Raw genomic sequence first — 16,634 nt, 5'->3', positions numbered from 1 at the left:
GAGTCGTCTTCATTTTGTGTGAAGGACAAAAGCAATTATGCTCTCCGACTTTTTATTTCTTCATCTAAACAGGTAACTATTCAATCAGAGAGTGATTTATTTTGAAGGTAATGCAATTACAATTTAATGCAGTTTCAAGCACTTTATCCAAAAGTCCAAGCAGTTTTTTAATCCTTGAAAACATTACATAAAAATTCAAGTGTTTTCAAGGATTTCCAGCTCATGCAAGGACCCTGTAAATACCTGTTAGCATCAATGCTGAAACTGAGAAAACAAGTTGAGGCCTTATTTATGAGCAGTAGCAACCGTTAAACCCAAAAATACAAGTGTCTGGTGAAACCTTCTTTAGGGAGTCTAATACGTATTAAATAGGTATAAATTAGCTATTCTGATGATTGGTAAAAGCTTAACTGGCCGTTCACAATGCCTAAATCCAGTGCAAAATATTTCTCTGGCCAATAAACTAAGCAGGGATGAGTTCAAGATGACACACAAACAGGAGGAAGGAAAGAAAACTGGGAAAGATGAGCTCCATTTAAAAAGTCTGAGCTGTATATGAAAAAGCTGAGAACCTAAAAAAGACAAAAATAAACAAAAGATCCCCTCTAAGGAAACCTAAAACATTTCAATAAAAATACTTTAAAATCAACACAGCACACAACTGAAAACAAGAGAAGGAAAAAGCCAGAAGCGAAGGACTAGACGACAAAAACTAAAGTAGTAGATTCTATGATATAAAATGTTTAGTAAAGTTTATAAAACAGTTAACATGACAATAAACACGTCAAGCAAAGACATAAGTAGAACTGCTCCCAATGTTCATATAAATTAAGGATTCTATAACCTAATTATTCCCTTAAGGACCAGTGATCGCAGATTTGCATATTTTTTTTCCTCCCAAAATGCACTCTGAAGCTTGTACACACACACACACACACACACACACACACACACACACACACACACACACACACACACACAGGCCAGTATCAGCTAGCAGTAAAGACAACAGGCGAGGGGAAATTAAAATGAATGAGGAGAGGCAATTTGATTGATTACAATGAACACATGTTAAAAGGGATATTTTGGATTATTTGGTGTGGGGTTGTGTGAGATACTATAGTCTGTGGATTACTGACTCCAAACGGCAGTCGATAACTGACAACTGACAGTTATAAACAGCGGATCAACTTGCAGCGTAGGACTCCTTGCTGCTTGTTATTGTCAATTTATGATTTTGTACGTCTTTAGCTCCTGCAATGTTCCTGCCTGAGCTTCCTCGAGTCTGTGGAGGAGGGGGAGATGGGAAATGACTCGCTTCAACCGAAGATTGTTTATTAAATAGGATCTCAACCCTTTTAATATACGGTCTATGGCTCCAACTTCCTACTTGGACTGCAGTACTCATTTTTTCATGGTGACGGGAAACCACTGTTACTTAAGACAAATATGGTTCTCTCCAAACCAACCAAACCCCACTGGTGAAATCACTCATTTTACTGCACAGAACACAGGAGTTGCTGGTCTACAGCCGTTTGTTTGATTGTCTCATTGTGTGACTTCCATGTTTTAAAAGGACAGTTTGGATTCACTCAAGTCACATTATAACACATATCAACTAACAGACTGAGGCAGCGATCTCCTGTGTTCTGTGAGGTAAAAATCACTGAACTCGCCTATGGAGTTTGGTTGGTTTGATTTCCCATTAAAAAAGCTGTCTGACAGCGAGGTACAGTGGTGAAAATATTCTAAATATAGGATATTATTACACTAATAAATTTGTTTTGGTAAGTCCTTTTTTAAATTGCTAAAATATCTTTTGTTGCTGACCCTGTCAACATCAGTTCATTGCTTAGCTTCCGTGTTAATGCCCCTCTCTGCTTCTCCAGATGCGCTGACTGACTTCTAAAGTAGATAAAACAACCCCACATCAAAAAATCCAAACTATCCCTTTAAAAAAAAAATACAAAAAACCCTGCATCATAAAAACACGTTGTATTTGAACACAGTAACTAACAATCTGTCTACTTGCCTTCATCTTACTCAGCTGTCAACACACATCACAAACATACACACAACATGAATACACACGTTTACCATTGTAGACGTCTCACAGTCTGCATTAACTCTCATTAGCACATGAACGAGACAACAGGAACAAGAGTATTTCAAATGTAACAAGAAAAAGTTAATGGCTGCAAAGAGAAGTGAATTTTTCAAATCTCTTAGTATCAGTGCAATAACAGTGCAGCAAAAACTCAGTAAAAAGACTGTGGCTTCTCTAATGGTGACACCTGTACGGTTAGTTTAGTTCCTGATGCTGAAAGCTTTGGTCTTCCTGATGCTGAGGAGGGGAGGTTTAATCTTTGGTTTGTTGCTTTCCCGGTCTGAGGAGGGGAAACGACGACTGTAGATTTCGGGGTACTGCTTCTGAAACTAAAGCAAAGACAAGACAACAAAACTCACGATCCAGTGACTTTTTGACATGGTCACGATTGTCTACGTAACATGTATTTTGTCATCTGTCCATATGTCTGTGAGGGTCTGCGTGGACAGTGTGTCTGACAGTTTGTTAAAGTCATTTGGTGTTTTCAAAGTCATTCTATTAATGACTTTGACAGAGTCAGTTTGTGTTCAGAGCCAACTGGTGTGTGAGTCCAGCAGAAGGACTGAGATAAAGAATAATTCAAGTATTCTTGCATGCTTTGGGCTTTCATTTGGAATTTTATCTTGAGATTTTTAAATGTGGCAGCAAACAACTTGTTGAACAGTGGTGCATTTTATCCCCCGTGCACGAGGTGCTGGGACAATATGGACATATGCTGCTGTAGAGGGACAGTCAAGAGAAATTCTGTGAACTTTAAGTGTAATTTGAAGCCTGATAAATACCGAGAGTAGTAGGCTGATGTGAGACATCATTTTACTTTTTGTGGAGCTTCATGCTGCAGCAGCTCAGCTGGTTTTGTTGTTAAATCAAAGCCCCTCTGCTGTGTCGGATATCTGTGTCTGTTGCTGCTGTGTGTAAATGTGCTGACAGACCTGCCCTGTGCTGCACTGCCTTTTGTAGTTATTTTATACAAGTATATATTCATATACTTTGGATTTTCTGCCAAATAAACACAACTGAGATGCCAAATCCAGGCCTTCTCTGAGAATGAATCTCATTATATGAACTAACTACTAACTAATTAACTTTCTTTCTACAGTAAAATCTACCTGACCTACTTGAAAAAAACAGTTCCTACATGAAACTGCTGCTAACAATAAGTCGTTCACAACCATGTAGGAGGCGAGATTCACCACTTTGTGCAAAACTGAGCTGGTAAATAGTCCAACAGTTTAAGAACATTTCTCAACACAGAACTGTATGAATATAGAGATTTCACCATCTACCATCCATATTAACAACTAAAACCAACACTGAATGCCTGTGACCTTTGACCCTCAGGCGGGTGTGCATCAAAAACCCACATAATTGTGTAAAAGCTACTTCATGGGATCTTAAAACACCTGTCAGTAAACAGAGTTTGTTGTTGCATCGTTCAGACCTAAACTCACTGCCTGTGATCAGATCACTCAGGACGCATGTTAACACCAGGTGTAAACAGGCCCACAGACACATGCATGTCCTTGTTAAACCGATTACTGTGTGAAACGCTAATTTTTGATGGAGCATTTGAGAAGTGTTTTGTTACCTGCTTCAGTTTCTTGCGTCTGTCCTTCTCACTTATGTTTTGGTCTGTCAGCAGCATCTCCAGCAACTCCTCCAAGGCCTTGTGGGAAGATTCCAGCCTTTGCTGTTCAAACTCTGCGCCGCTAATCTGGTGGCAGAACGTGTAGATGGGCAATGGAGCACAAACTGGATCGCCACCATCGACATTAGAAACATGATCGACTGGAACCTGGGGTCAGGAGAGAGGAAACACATTAGTGTGTGTGTGTGTGTGTGTGTGTGTGTGTGTGTGTGTGTGTGTGTGTGTGTGTGTGTGCAGATTTACTGTATAATCAACACAGATGAAGCAGAAATCTCACTTTGGTCACGACTTTTGTTTTCATTTAAATGGTCTAAAAAGAATTTAAATAATGAAACAACAGGAGAATTTTATTGTGAAAATTTTAAGCAAAACATTGAGTTTATCCCAGAGACGTGTATGAACGGTATATCCGCAGCCGCTTAACTTGAGTCTCCTCTCAAATCATCTTCAGGTAGAAGATGCACCTTCAAGCCAGTGGCCCTATTTTAATGGAAATGCAAACCCCTGACGTGCTGGGCTGACGAACCGAGTCAAACCAAGACGAGCCAAACCAGCTCTGTGTATGGAAAGAGCCACTGGTCTTGTGTATTGATGAGAGTTGTGATTAAAGGTGGGATGCAGGAGTTTTGCAAATTGGGCTGTGGTATTCTTAATGTTTTAAAGGGCTTGATTATATTACAAATAGTATCCATATGAATTCATTTACATGCTTTACATGTGACAGTGACAGTCAATATGCACACAGGACGCAGGATGAATGCAGCTGTTTAAGGATGTACCTGTACTGTGCGCAGGTACTGTATGTGGTCATTGATGGCACTGAGCAGGTATTCTGGGACAGACAGGATGCTTTGTTGATGGTCCATTAGAAATGACACCAGTCTGGTAGCTAATAGCTCATCCAGATCGCACTCAACGGCGCTGCCCAGGACACAGCCTGAAAAAGTGTGAACCATCTGGAAGGAGAACCACAGAACACAGATGGAGAGACAGGTAAACAAAGACAAACAGAACAGCCGAACAAACGAATAAAATGTAAAGAAAAAAAAACATGTAAGTGGAAAAAAGATCATGACTATAACCCAGCTGACTGCAATGAGATAATAAGTCACCGAGGGAAACGAATGTAAACCATTTTGTCAGTTCTAGAACAAAGATCATCACACCAGTTTTGTGCCTCACCAGTGTTCGGGTGCCGATGGCAGGGTGGAGGCGAGGCATGTCAACGTTCTGGCTAATGCGTGACATCATCCTCATGAGGAGCTGCAGCTTCCTGCGGGAGGCAGGGGGAAGGAGGAGGGTGCAAAGCTGCAGGGCCTCAATGGCTACGCGTTCACAGTGAGGCTGGAGGAGGCCTGATATGGACACATGGTCATACAGTGATGATGATGATGATGATGATGATGATGATGATGAGACAGGTGGTGCAACCAGTACAGAAACAAACAGCACAATCACTCTGTGGTTACATTCATCCATCGCTGCTGCATCACATTCACTACATTAGACAGATGAATGGATGAATAGATGAGCAGATGGATGGATGTCAGGATTAATCAACTACAGCTATAGTGCAAAATGAATCAGGTAAGATTTTATATGTTCTACTATGATATTAAAAAGCATCTGCATCCCAGTTCACAGGCCTGATCCTGGACAGTAAAATGTGCATGTATGAATATCTCCTGGAACTACAACATTCTGAGATGGTAGAAAATATTCTTGGTGATTTATGAGGCAGGTGTCCTTCCTCTCTTGCTGCTCTGCAAACAAGCGCTCAGTGTTGCTACTGGTGGCTTTGCATTAAATCAGGTTTGATCATGTTTTTGCTTTTTTTGCTACTTTACCTGACGTTTGTGGTTTCCATGCAGGTTTGTAGGTTGATAAGATTTACTACCCTTCGCTGAGTTTGTATTTTCAATGTTCTTCCTGACATAGAACATTTTTTGAGTGAATCTTTGACTGAAATACCTAAATTCCAGGAGATATCTATGTACATAGTGTGTGGTATAGAAAACAAAAACATGCAGTGATCTTCAAATCCTTTATGATTTGTATTTGATTAAATACAGTACAAAGACAAGGTATTTGCTGAATGCCTGTGACCAACCCCTCAGATAGCACTGCATTAAACACCCACTTCTGAAAAACTGGAAATACAGTTTGTCGAAGCATCTACAAATGTACCTCAAGACTCGACCATGCAAAGAAAAAGCCATTTATCAACAACATCCAAACCGGAGCTCATCTGAGCTCATCTGACCTGCCTGCAGTCCAGACCTGTCTCCCACTGAAAATGTGCGGTGCATTATGAAGCAAAACGTACGATAACAGAGACCCCGGACTGTTGAGCACCTGAAGTCGTACATCAAGCAAGAATGAGAAAGAATTTCACTTTCAAAACCTCAATAATTAGTGTCCTCAGTTCCCAAACACTTACTGAGCGTTGTTAAGAGAAAAGGTGATGTATCACAGTGGTAAACATGCCTCTGTCCCAACTTTAGTGGAACAAGATGCAGACATCAAATTCAAGATGAGTGTATATTTATAAAAGAAACAATAAAGTTAATCAGTATGAACAAAAAATACCTTTTCTTTGTACTGTATTCAGTTAAATATCGGTCAAAAAGAATTTGGAAAACAATGTATTCTTTGAATTTACTCTTCACACAGCATCCCAACATTTTTTTTTGGGAGTTTCGGTTTTTAAAATAATCTTGTTCTTTCAATGCTTTGTTCACCACAGGCATTAATACTAGACATTTTATTTTTTTAATCATAATGATGTTGCCATTTTCCAGAGCTTCATAAAGCTGCATGGTACACGCATTTGTTCCCCCTTTACTTCACTGTACTGCTGTATTTACATGACTATTTTCAGGTAAATCTGACACTTCATCTGAAGAAAGATAAATACTGAGACCTTATTTTCACAGGTCCAGTTTGGATATTCTTTCAGCTGAATTAAAGAAACGTGGCAACACACACGACAAAAAAAATCAAAAGCAGCAGAGAGGAAATGTAACAAAACATTACAAAAGCAAGCAACTTACAATATGCTGCACACTTAAACTCAGTACTATCCAACCTTCTCATTCTGTCTTTTCATTCTGTCAATATGTTAACTGGAACCTCGGAAATGTTAAATAACACAGACGGCCAAGTGAAATTGTCATCTAAACTTAAGCAGTAGTTGTATTTCTAAGTTATCACCTTTCATACCAGTGGTGGTTAGATGTTAGATGGAGTTAGTCTGATTAGACATCAATAGACAAGCAGACACACAGACAGGTAGAGGGGAAAGGGTCTTACTGTGCTCAGGTTTGGGTTGGGGGGGCTTGGAGAGGCTGGTGGGCACACAGACAGGCGGTTTGAACAGTGAAGCAGGTCGAGGCGGCTTCGACACATCCAGAGAGCTGAGGCAGCGCCGGACAACAGCAGGTGGAGGGAGTGTCCAAAGATTAGAGGTACTGGAGGCGGGTCTTGGCCCACTGGGTCCCGCAGCAGTGTGAGACCCTTGTACTTTGGCCATAGCAGATGAAGAGAAGGAGGACAAAGGGCGGCAGGAGGAAGAGGAGCGGTGATAGGAGGACAATGAGGGAGGACGTGAAGTGGAAGAGGAGTGATGCTGCTCCGCAGGAGTGTTCACATTAAGGCAGCTGGTTGCTCGGCACTGCCACTTGGTCTCCTTGACATCTTCGTCCCTGGTTTCTATGACAATGTCCAGACAGCTGCCTACGCTGCGTGGCCGTAAAGGTCGCGGCCTCTGTGTGACTGACGGTCCTGCTACAGAAACCACAGACAATCTATTTCTATTTGTACCTCCTGGAGCATTTGCACAACTGACTGGGGCTGCTTTGGATACAGATGCAAAGTCTGCATGACTGTGGAGTGCTGTGATGGTGGGGCTGTCATCATGGTTCCTGTTGCTATGGGCGCAGGATGCCAGGCTGTCATTGGACAGGAACAGCTGTTGCCTGGAGAGTTGGGAGGAGTCATCTAGGATAGTTTCCAGGGAGCAACTCCTGGTTTGAGGCCTCGTGGAACCAATTGTGCTCAGACTCATTAAGCTTCCTCCGAGCTGACCATCGGCTGCACTGCCTCCTTTCAGCGCTGCCAGCCGTGACTGAAGCTTCCCACCAAGCACCTCTCTCATCGGAGACTCTGTCTCATCACATGTCCCCTGTCTGAGCAGCGACAGGAGGAGACACTCTGTGGAGCGGAAAGATGCCTTGGCTGGAGGGGGTGCCGAGGGGAGGTCAGACTGCTTGCGCTTCCCACGTTGCTGTTTCGTGGGCGCTGCAACGTACCCACAAAACACTGAGAGCGAAGCAGAGACCGAGAGAGCCAAGTGATGCAAGCAGAGGGTGAGTGCAAGCAGACAGTGAAGGGGAGGGAGAGGGTTTAGTTACTTCAAACCTTTACTGTTCATAGCTAGTCAGAGACAACACATAACAGGCATACACACAGAAAGTACAGCAGCTCATATCGCTGTTAGGACTCAACAAAGACATGACAACAACCAAAACCTCTGTTAGCAGTCAGAAGGCACTGTTAGAGGTCAAGGCACACAACCACATAGTGGAGACAGTATGTCAACATGACGGAGCAACAAGATCCTGCTGACAAGCCTTTCAGTTTGAGCATCATTTCCCTGTTACACTAGAACTGAACTTATTAAAAGGACTTCCGTTTAACCGCTGTGTCATGGTCACTTACACAGGAAATAGACTCAAAGAATCAATCCCCAATACCTACCCAGGACGTTGATAAATAGTTCATACAGTTCGTATGTGAGCAATGGCTGAGGAAGGCTGTAGAAGTAATCAGACACCGTTTTGAAGACATCTCTCTCAAAGCCGGGATAGGACGGCTGCGAGCTGTCGTACTTCGGCCCTAGAAATAAACAGCAGGTTACTGCAGCTATAATGGCAGTGAAGGATATTTCAAAGCTTGTACTTACATTTCATTCATAATCCCAACACAAACAAAATAAAAATCTACATCAAACAGTCCAAGGCCTTGATCAAACAGAGCGCAGTTTTTGCATTTAGAGGCATCTTTATCCAGTTGTTTTCTATAAACAGTATCGCTAAGCTCCGATGTCATTGGTCCTTTTTAAGGTTTGATTTAATTTATTATCACACAGCTGTACTACTTGCTAATAAACAGTTCATTTTTTGTGTTAAATTAATGTTCACTTTCACTTTCCCCTCAACAAAAAAGGCATGGCAGTGTGCCTTGGGTTTTGGAGCTCTGTCTGTCTCCAAGTGTTTATATTACTGACACATGCTCAAATAATATTGAATTGCTCAACAGCATTTATAGGTCAAGTTTTGGAAAGTCAAAAAAGAAAGAAAAAAAAATCCCCATTGAATTACTGATTTTCTCCCCAGTTGCTCAATTTCTAGCAATGCTCATTCAGGACAGAGGTGAATAAGCAGCCCGTTATTACTCACAGTTGGCCAGGCTCTTCATGGCAGACAAAACCCAGTGTGGAAGGTCATCTAGAGAGATGATTTACAGATTAGACTGGTTGGCAGTTGCAGTATATTGTACCGTTTGTGGATTGGAGTGATAATTATCTTATTTTATTGTAAATATTCTGCTGAAATTTTCCATATATTTAAATATAGTTTGTGCAGAAATGCACATTTTGTACTGAATGTGTTTTTGGAAGCTTTGAAGAAGAAAGTGGGAAAGAGGCAACATTTCAGCTCTCTATAGCATTTTGCAGGTGGAGTGCGAACATTTTGGTAAATGTGGGTATTAATTGCATTTTGTGCAAAAGCAATTAAAAATGATTAATGCGGGCTTCTGTTTTGCTGACTGTGTGAAAAGTTTTGACAATGTGCCTTCGAAAAAAAAAAGCTGTAAAGTAATTTGTATAGATGGCAGAGAGAACAATATCTGGTGAAGGATGTGTTCACTTAGAGAGGTAGAATAGAGAAGACATCTTTGCCATTTTTGTGCTTGCTTGCGATGTAAGTTTTTTTTTGTTGATATATAAACCTACTGGTCTTGTCGTCCAGTGTGACCACTCCATGCTTGTTCACTTTGGTCATATTATGGATGATGTTTTGTGGGTTTAGGTAACGCTGGTCTAAAACCTCATCAAGAGTCGCAACACCCAGAATCCTCTGCAGGCTGAAACACAACAACGCACAAGGTTTAGTTACACAAACAGAACTTTCCTCATTATCTGCTTTCTGGACTTTAACCTTTGCTTACGCCTCACACATCAGATTCTTTCTTCTTACTTATTCTACAGGTTACTTAAAAAAGGAAACATGCATTTAACAAAATTACAATTAGAATCTGGTAATAATATGATGAGCCATGCTGTAGATGTGTATGACCAAAAAAAAAAAAAAAAAAAAAAGCCAAGGTTTCCTTTTGATTCAATGTGTGTGTTTATACTGGGTCAGGGTGATGTCTTTCCAGATCTCCCGTTCATCCTCCACTGTCAGCTCTCGTCGCTGCCCCTGCTGCTCTTCTATTGGCTGATTCTCTCCTGCTGCTTGGACGGCAGGATCTACATTCTCCTGGAAGATACAAACAGACCACGGCCCACCATCACACAACGAAAATATATCAATTTACATAGCAGGCATCAATGCGTCCCATGCTGAATCCATGGTCAGAGCATGGATTCATCTGGAGAAAAAGCTGCAGCTAACAACACCTCGCCTGAGTTAATCTAAAGTGTTGGAGTATTTTAGACAACGACGCAACAGTATCGTTTTCCATAAGCTCTGCAAAATGGAGATGTCTTATCACAGCAGAACAACTGCTCTGCACAATAACAAGTGAAAGCACCGAAATGCTTTGTCAAGTGTGCTTCAGCAGCAGTCAGTACCCAAGCACAATATATCAGGAACACGGTTATCCAGTTCAAGGACAAAGGTTAACACAGTGATTAGACTAATATGCATCAGAGCAATCCTTCTGAATTTGAGGCCTGGTGTTTTTCTTATCAGGCGTCTGACAAATGGGGTCTGTGAACCAGGGTGGAACTTAGACTAATTTTAAAACATGCCACTATTTTCATTATTGGAATGTGATTTATGTGTCTATTTTTCAGGATTATGACTGAATAAATGTCGAAATATTCACAAGGGAAATTTTTTGATATAAAGTTTAAGTAAAATAATTGTTAAATTCAAAAAGCAATAAAAAATCTTTAGAATACTTAATAAATTGGTCATAAAATTAGTCAGCTAACAAAAAAAAAATAGTTTAGATTAACTGTTTAAGAAATAATTAGGTGCAGCTGTATATTATAACAGGACATTTATCCTCATGCTACTCAATTGCAAAGCAGTGGCACTTGTGAATTTAAGCCCATATTGCAGAGAAAATCAAAACGAACATCTTACAGACAGAACAATGAGCACCGCTGTCAACTTTCTTTGTGACATGAAGCCATGCTTTGGATAGCTTCTTCCTCTCTGCCATGATTTTTTGTTACAAGTTTCTAGAAATGTAGTACACACTGTTTGATTTCATTGTTTTCCCAGTGTGCTCACCTGTGTCTCCTTCTCCTGCTTCTTGGCACTCCTAAATCTGAAGAAACCTTCCTTGTCCTTGAATGACGGCCTCTTCTTAATGGAGCCAGAGGCCAAGGCTGGAGCTGGGCAGGGAATGGGTTTCAGAGGAGAAGAGGTCGGGAATCTGGGAGAAAAAGGGGTGTAAGTTTGTGTCTGGTAGCACAATCAGCAATTTTACACATATTTTACAGAGTGTCTTTTTAAATCATTTAAAAGCAGGTTTGTCTAAAAGTCTGCCTACTTGTACAGCACGCTGTTGTCCTCCAGATCCTCTGTGCCCCAGCGACCCTTCACATCTTCGATCACATGGTTCTTCAGAAACTTCTTCAGGAGTTGCACTGTCTGTTGCCTGGTGACATCGGGGCCAAAATTGCTGTTGCTACGGAGCAGCTGGTGAAGCCAATCCACAGCAGCAGAGGCAGTGAAGCAGGAAGCGTAGTGCCTGAAGTTCTGGCGGTGTTTCCGGAGGGGCATACCAGCCCGAAACAAACGAGTCACCTCATTCCACTGAAAGAGGACAGAGACACAGAGATAGAGTTTAGCGCAGATGAACTTATGTTATGTCACTATCCAATTTCATTTTAACGCTCAGAAGATGCGTCCTGAGAGGTTCCTGATGGTAACCACCTGAGAACCACAGAACACTGACTGTGTAATTGGTGCAGCTTGATTAGAGTGTCTGTAATGTGCTGTTCTGTTGACAATGTTCTCCACGATCAAGACAAACAATGGAGAGAACAACATGAGAACAACTGTAGTGTAAAGACAGGGTACCTTCAGGGTTCTACAAGTTTAATTAATTATGTTTTAAAGACCTTTTTAATACACTTACAATGAAATGCAATGCCAACTTCACAACCATACTAGCAAAAGTATTAAATATATAGTGGAAAATAAATAGGAATTTTGAGCCTAGAAATAGTAAAAGTAGTAGTGGAATATTAAAACACTCACATTCATATTGCCTGGAGTAGTTTTAACTCACTTGAACATTTTTGCTTGACAAATGACTGGAACGATTCTTCAACTATCAAAACAGGTTAAATTTCTTTTGATTTACCAATTGATTAATCAACTAATGTTACAGTTCTTAGCTAACTGTTTGTTTTTGTAAGGAAAATAAATTAAAGCTCACAGCTTCTCAATTGTAAATGTTTTCTGATTTTCTTATGTCTTCCCATGATAGTAGTTAGTTGAGGTAAATTGACGTTGTTGTGTTTTGGACGCTTTAACTCACGCAAAACATTTTATATTATGCAGGATAATGAAAATAATTTAGTTGCAACCCATAGTTTTGAAGGTGTCGAGGAAAAGCCACGTATTGGACAAGTGGACAACTTGGCGTTAGCCGGATTAACGTTAACCGAGTAGGGAAAAAAAACTCATGAACGACGATATTAAATCAGCTAATTATTGAGCCAACCAACGGTTATTTTTACGGTCTGAAATCTACTGGACATTTCATCTTTTGACAATTCCACCATAATGTGTAACGTTTAATTTAAAATGGCAAACATAACACATACAGCGATGCCGTTGCCAATATGTTTTGCCGTGAATCAAGCTAGCTGTTAGCCACCTCTACTTAGTTATAGCTAATGAACTGCTATCAACCGACTTACCAGTTTTGTGGCTCGGTACGGTCCAGGAGTGATAACATGAGAACTCATATTTATCCCAAAAAACAGCGCTAAAGCTTTCACTTCATCAGATATGACAAGAAGTAAAAATGTCCATTACTCGGGGATACTTCACGGATGTTTTGCTACCGGATTGTAAATGGCAGCGCTGGTGATGAGACTCGATTCAACTCTGCCTGGCTGCTCTCCGTCTGTTCAAAATTACGAGCCGTGTTCTTCTGGCACGGGATTGGACGGCACGCAGATCACGTGATCAGCCTCGAATTGAATAAGTCATGTCTAAAAGGGAACCTTTGATTTGCAAAAACTCTCGCGAGATTTATGCACGTTTTTCCTTTATTGTGCAACTTGTACGAACTTATAATATTTTACAATGTGATAATGCTGTCATTAAAATCCGGGTGCAGTTAGGGATCAAAAATCTGGCTAAGGTTAGTGAAAGACGACCATGATTTGGGTTAAAATAACCACTCTCGCGAGATCTGTGGCAAATCTGGGGTTAATTTCTCGACATGACCAACTGAAGAGGCAGGAGGTTCAAAACAAACGATCGTGAGGAGCGAAGCAGAAATGTTTAAAAATCTAATTAATACGTCAAGATAGACGTGTTTTTTACTGTTGAGACTACTTCTCTGTTCCCAGCCACAGCGCACACAAAAAAAAATATTTTTTCGCTAGAATGGCCAGCCATATTTGTATTTTTAAAAGGACCTATTTTTAAATCTACATTTAAGTAATGTTTATATCTTTTTCATTTGTCTTTACATTTTTTTTTTATCCCTAGTGTATTTCATTCTATTTTTTTTTCTTTTCTTACTATTTTAACATTTTATTGTTGTAAATCTGTAAATGTTCTATATTAATAAACCTGAGTTGAGTTGTTAGGGACAGTAACAGAGCTGCAGTGTCATCTCTACTGTATTCACAGACCCACATTCTCATGGAATTTAAATTAACATATCTTAACAGGCCTGTGGGGGTCACTTAAATGTGGAGAGAGCATGTGGTGGGGGTCAGTCAAAAAGACAGTGAAGGTTAGACATTAGAGACATTGTCAAAGGGATAGACACTGGGAGGCTGGGGGCTGACTTAAACCACTGCTATAGACATGCTAATGTGTGCAGAGTACCCTAACACAATAAATCCAGCTCTCTGCTCTAAAGATCTCGTCCAAACATATTTTAACTTTTGTCTGATAGGATTTTTTTTGTACATAAAAGTTTCTACATAATTGTTAAAATTTAAATCTACTCCTTCATAAAAACCCTATAATTTTAAAAGTTTAACTGGACACAAGATGTTGCCCACTTCACTCAAATGTCCATTCTCAGTGAACGTGAACTAATGTAAGATATGTTTGGACCAGGCTGGCTTAGATGCAAAAACATTGTCTAAAAACATTTTGCTTGTGGCCCCAAAACACTCCCAGCACAACCAGCAAATCATACACACTTTCTTTTCTTGTGATAAACAATTTCTTATTTTCATTTTAGAGCAGAGAAGACACTACAGATGCACTACAACAATAGTGCAGCACACACAGCTTCAAGGGAATAGTTCACCCAAAACCGAAAACTCAATCATTATCTACTCACCCTGATACTAATTGATGCTAATTCAATTGGCATGAGGGTGAGTAGATAATGACTGAATTTGATTTTTTTTGGGAACTATCCCTTTAAAGAGCAAAATACAAATGACAGATTGAATATATATATGTTTAGGAATATCCTGCATAGTATGCCTTTAATTTAATCAGTGTTATATAATTCTGCTGTGTATGTACAGAACCAATATCCTCTTGTCATCTTATTCTGAACAAAAAACAAATTAGTACTCATTTGTGTCCACTATCTATGAAAGAAGATGCAATTTTATATAAAACTGAAAATTGTAAATAAATTACAAGGCCTTCAGAGGGAACTGGACCAATACACTTTTTACAAGCTTATACTGAACACCTGAGCGTGGCTGCCCCCAGCTGGTCATCATGGGTAACTTCTGTTTAGAAAAGTTTGAGAAGGCAAACATGAGTCCTGTTTACCAAGCTGTGATCTAGTCATATCTTTTAAAGTGTGGATTTTATTTATTTATCGGCTATCTGTTGTTGTGATTTTGAAAAGTGCTTTATAATCAAAAAATATTACGTATTATTACTGAACCATGTTATTAAACCGAGATTTTGATTCCTCCATATCTTATCTTATCCATTTATACTGCTCCTTAGCTGGGATCAGTCTTAAAGTCTGTCAAAATAAACTTATTTTTTAGATTTTATATTACTGCAAAGTGACTAGCAGTTATTAAATAAAGTTGTTCCACTAATGTGAAGTTAAAAGCACAATAACTCCCTCTGAGTTGTAGTGGAGTTTTAGTGCAGAATGGAAACTGTGAGGTTTTTAGTTAACCTTTTACTTTCCAAGTCATTTAATGGGCTTAATTCAGAACACAACAATCTTGTTGAAGGGTGGTAATCAGGTAATCTGTAATGTGTTTGTCAAGATTTACTTCTGCTCGCAAAGGAAACGCGTGTTTCTCCTCAAAAGACTGCCGTGACCCGGATTCGAACCGGGGTTGCTGCGGCCACAACGCAGAGTACTAACCACTATACGATCACGGCGAGCTATTTCGTTGGATAGGAACCTTAGATGTCCTACAGCATTAGTTGAGATCGCTAACACTGAACAAACCTAGATTTGTGAAATATCGTGATGAAATAGATTTAACATTAATTAAAGAGATAAATTCAGCCACAAAATGTCGTTATTATTTTATTTTTTTGTCAAATATTTTCAGTTAAACCCGGGAAAAAGATCGTATATGTAGACAGATGCATCACTCAAATTTAAAATGTTTGGACACAATGCAGTTAAGAGAAGTCTCTTGAGCTCAATACTACGTAAACGTCTGGTTCTAAGAAACAGTTACCTCTCATCCTTTGTTTTCCATCAGAAGATCATTTTAAAAGGATAAATGAGATCTACTGGTGTAATGACTTCTAGTGTTAATGTTTTAGTTTTACATTTGAATTATTATCATTTGTACTTTCTGTAATTCCAAAGTGAAACTCTAAAACTTTTTTTTCTTTCATAGGCTTCCCGTTTTTTCAGTATTGGATAACTTCAATCAAAATATTAAATTTCTAATTTATGTTTCTAAATTGTTTTCTCCAAATGGAGGACCAAAACAGAGGCAAAGTATTTCATACAATAATATAGTTTCCCATATTTACTGCACATCGAGATAATAAAGAATAGGATACGTGACATGTTGCAAAATTTAAAATGCCCTATAATGAATATTTTTGTCATTTAATTTCTGACTGACTTTTTTCTTTCTTTTTTCTCTTTTCAAAATGAATTTATTCTTATTTCATGCACTGATTTTTACTATAACAACGATTGATAAAGAAAAAGATCCGGTTCTTAGCAAAACTCAGTCGTTTAGAGGTGTCGAAAAATAAGCCTAGAGTGACACATCCTCGTTTTTCCCTCTCTCAGATAGAAGGCGTGGCTTACGGCGTTTTAAAAACGTAGTCGATAAGTGATTGGATGATGGCTATGTATTCATATGGATTCGATCTATTCTCTTCACCCATTGGACAAGATGTAACCATCCCTAGCTTATCATTGGTTGATTAAACAACACAGCCGAATTTCAAACTAGCTCGTGTGTTGTTGGAGGAAGCG

At 39.6% G+C, this 16,634-nt stretch overlaps 1 protein-coding gene and 1 non-coding gene across 2 annotated transcripts; both read right to left on the bottom strand.

The window, feature by feature from the left end:
- Positions 1-1,613: 1,613 nt before the first annotated feature.
- depdc1a (DEP domain containing 1a) lies at positions 1,614-13,131 on the bottom strand. The gene is made up of 12 exons (XM_084723604.1): positions 12,928-13,131; positions 11,547-11,812; positions 11,285-11,429; positions 10,176-10,300; positions 9,772-9,902; positions 9,215-9,262; positions 8,514-8,651; positions 7,068-8,075; positions 4,938-5,110; positions 4,535-4,711; positions 3,696-3,902; positions 1,614-2,436 (listed from the first exon to the last, which is right to left on the bottom strand). Exons 1-12 carry the CDS (start codon positions 12,973-12,975, stop codon positions 2,308-2,310), a joined length of 2,595 nt encoding a protein of 864 aa, XP_084579730.1. The 5' UTR covers positions 12,976-13,131; the 3' UTR covers positions 1,614-2,307.
- A 2,362-nt stretch (positions 13,132-15,493) lies between these two features.
- On the bottom strand, positions 15,494-15,565 carry trnah-gug (transfer RNA histidin (anticodon GUG)). The gene has a single exon. It is a non-coding gene; the product is annotated as a tRNA-His (tRNA).
- Positions 15,566-16,634: the final 1,069 nt, after the last annotated feature.

The sequence above is a fragment of the Lutjanus erythropterus genome, chromosome 7, assembly GCF_056507025.1.
Source record: "Lutjanus erythropterus isolate fLutEry1 chromosome 7, fLutEry1.hap2, whole genome shotgun sequence".
In the NCBI taxonomy this organism is placed as follows: domain Eukaryota; kingdom Metazoa; phylum Chordata; class Actinopteri; order Lutjaniformes; family Lutjanidae; genus Lutjanus; species Lutjanus erythropterus.
Note: the sequence above shows the minus strand (reverse complement) of the source record. Positions and strands in the feature narration are given on the sequence as shown.

What these genes read in the sequence shown, in the direction of transcription:
- depdc1a (XM_084723604.1), bottom strand. Translation starts at nt 12,975, where the DNA reads ATGAGTTCTCATGTTATCACTCCTGGACCGTACCGAGCCACAAAACTG. An exon ending in CACACTGGACGACAAGACCA is followed by an intron (nt 9,263 to 9,771) that starts GTAGGTTTATAT and finishes TCATCTCTCTAG; the next exon opens with ATGACCTTCCACACTGGGTT. An exon ending in CCAACCCAAACCTGAGCACA is followed by an intron (nt 5,111 to 7,067) that starts GTAAGACCCTTT and finishes TGTCCATATCAG; the next exon opens with GCCTCCTCCAGCCTCACTGT.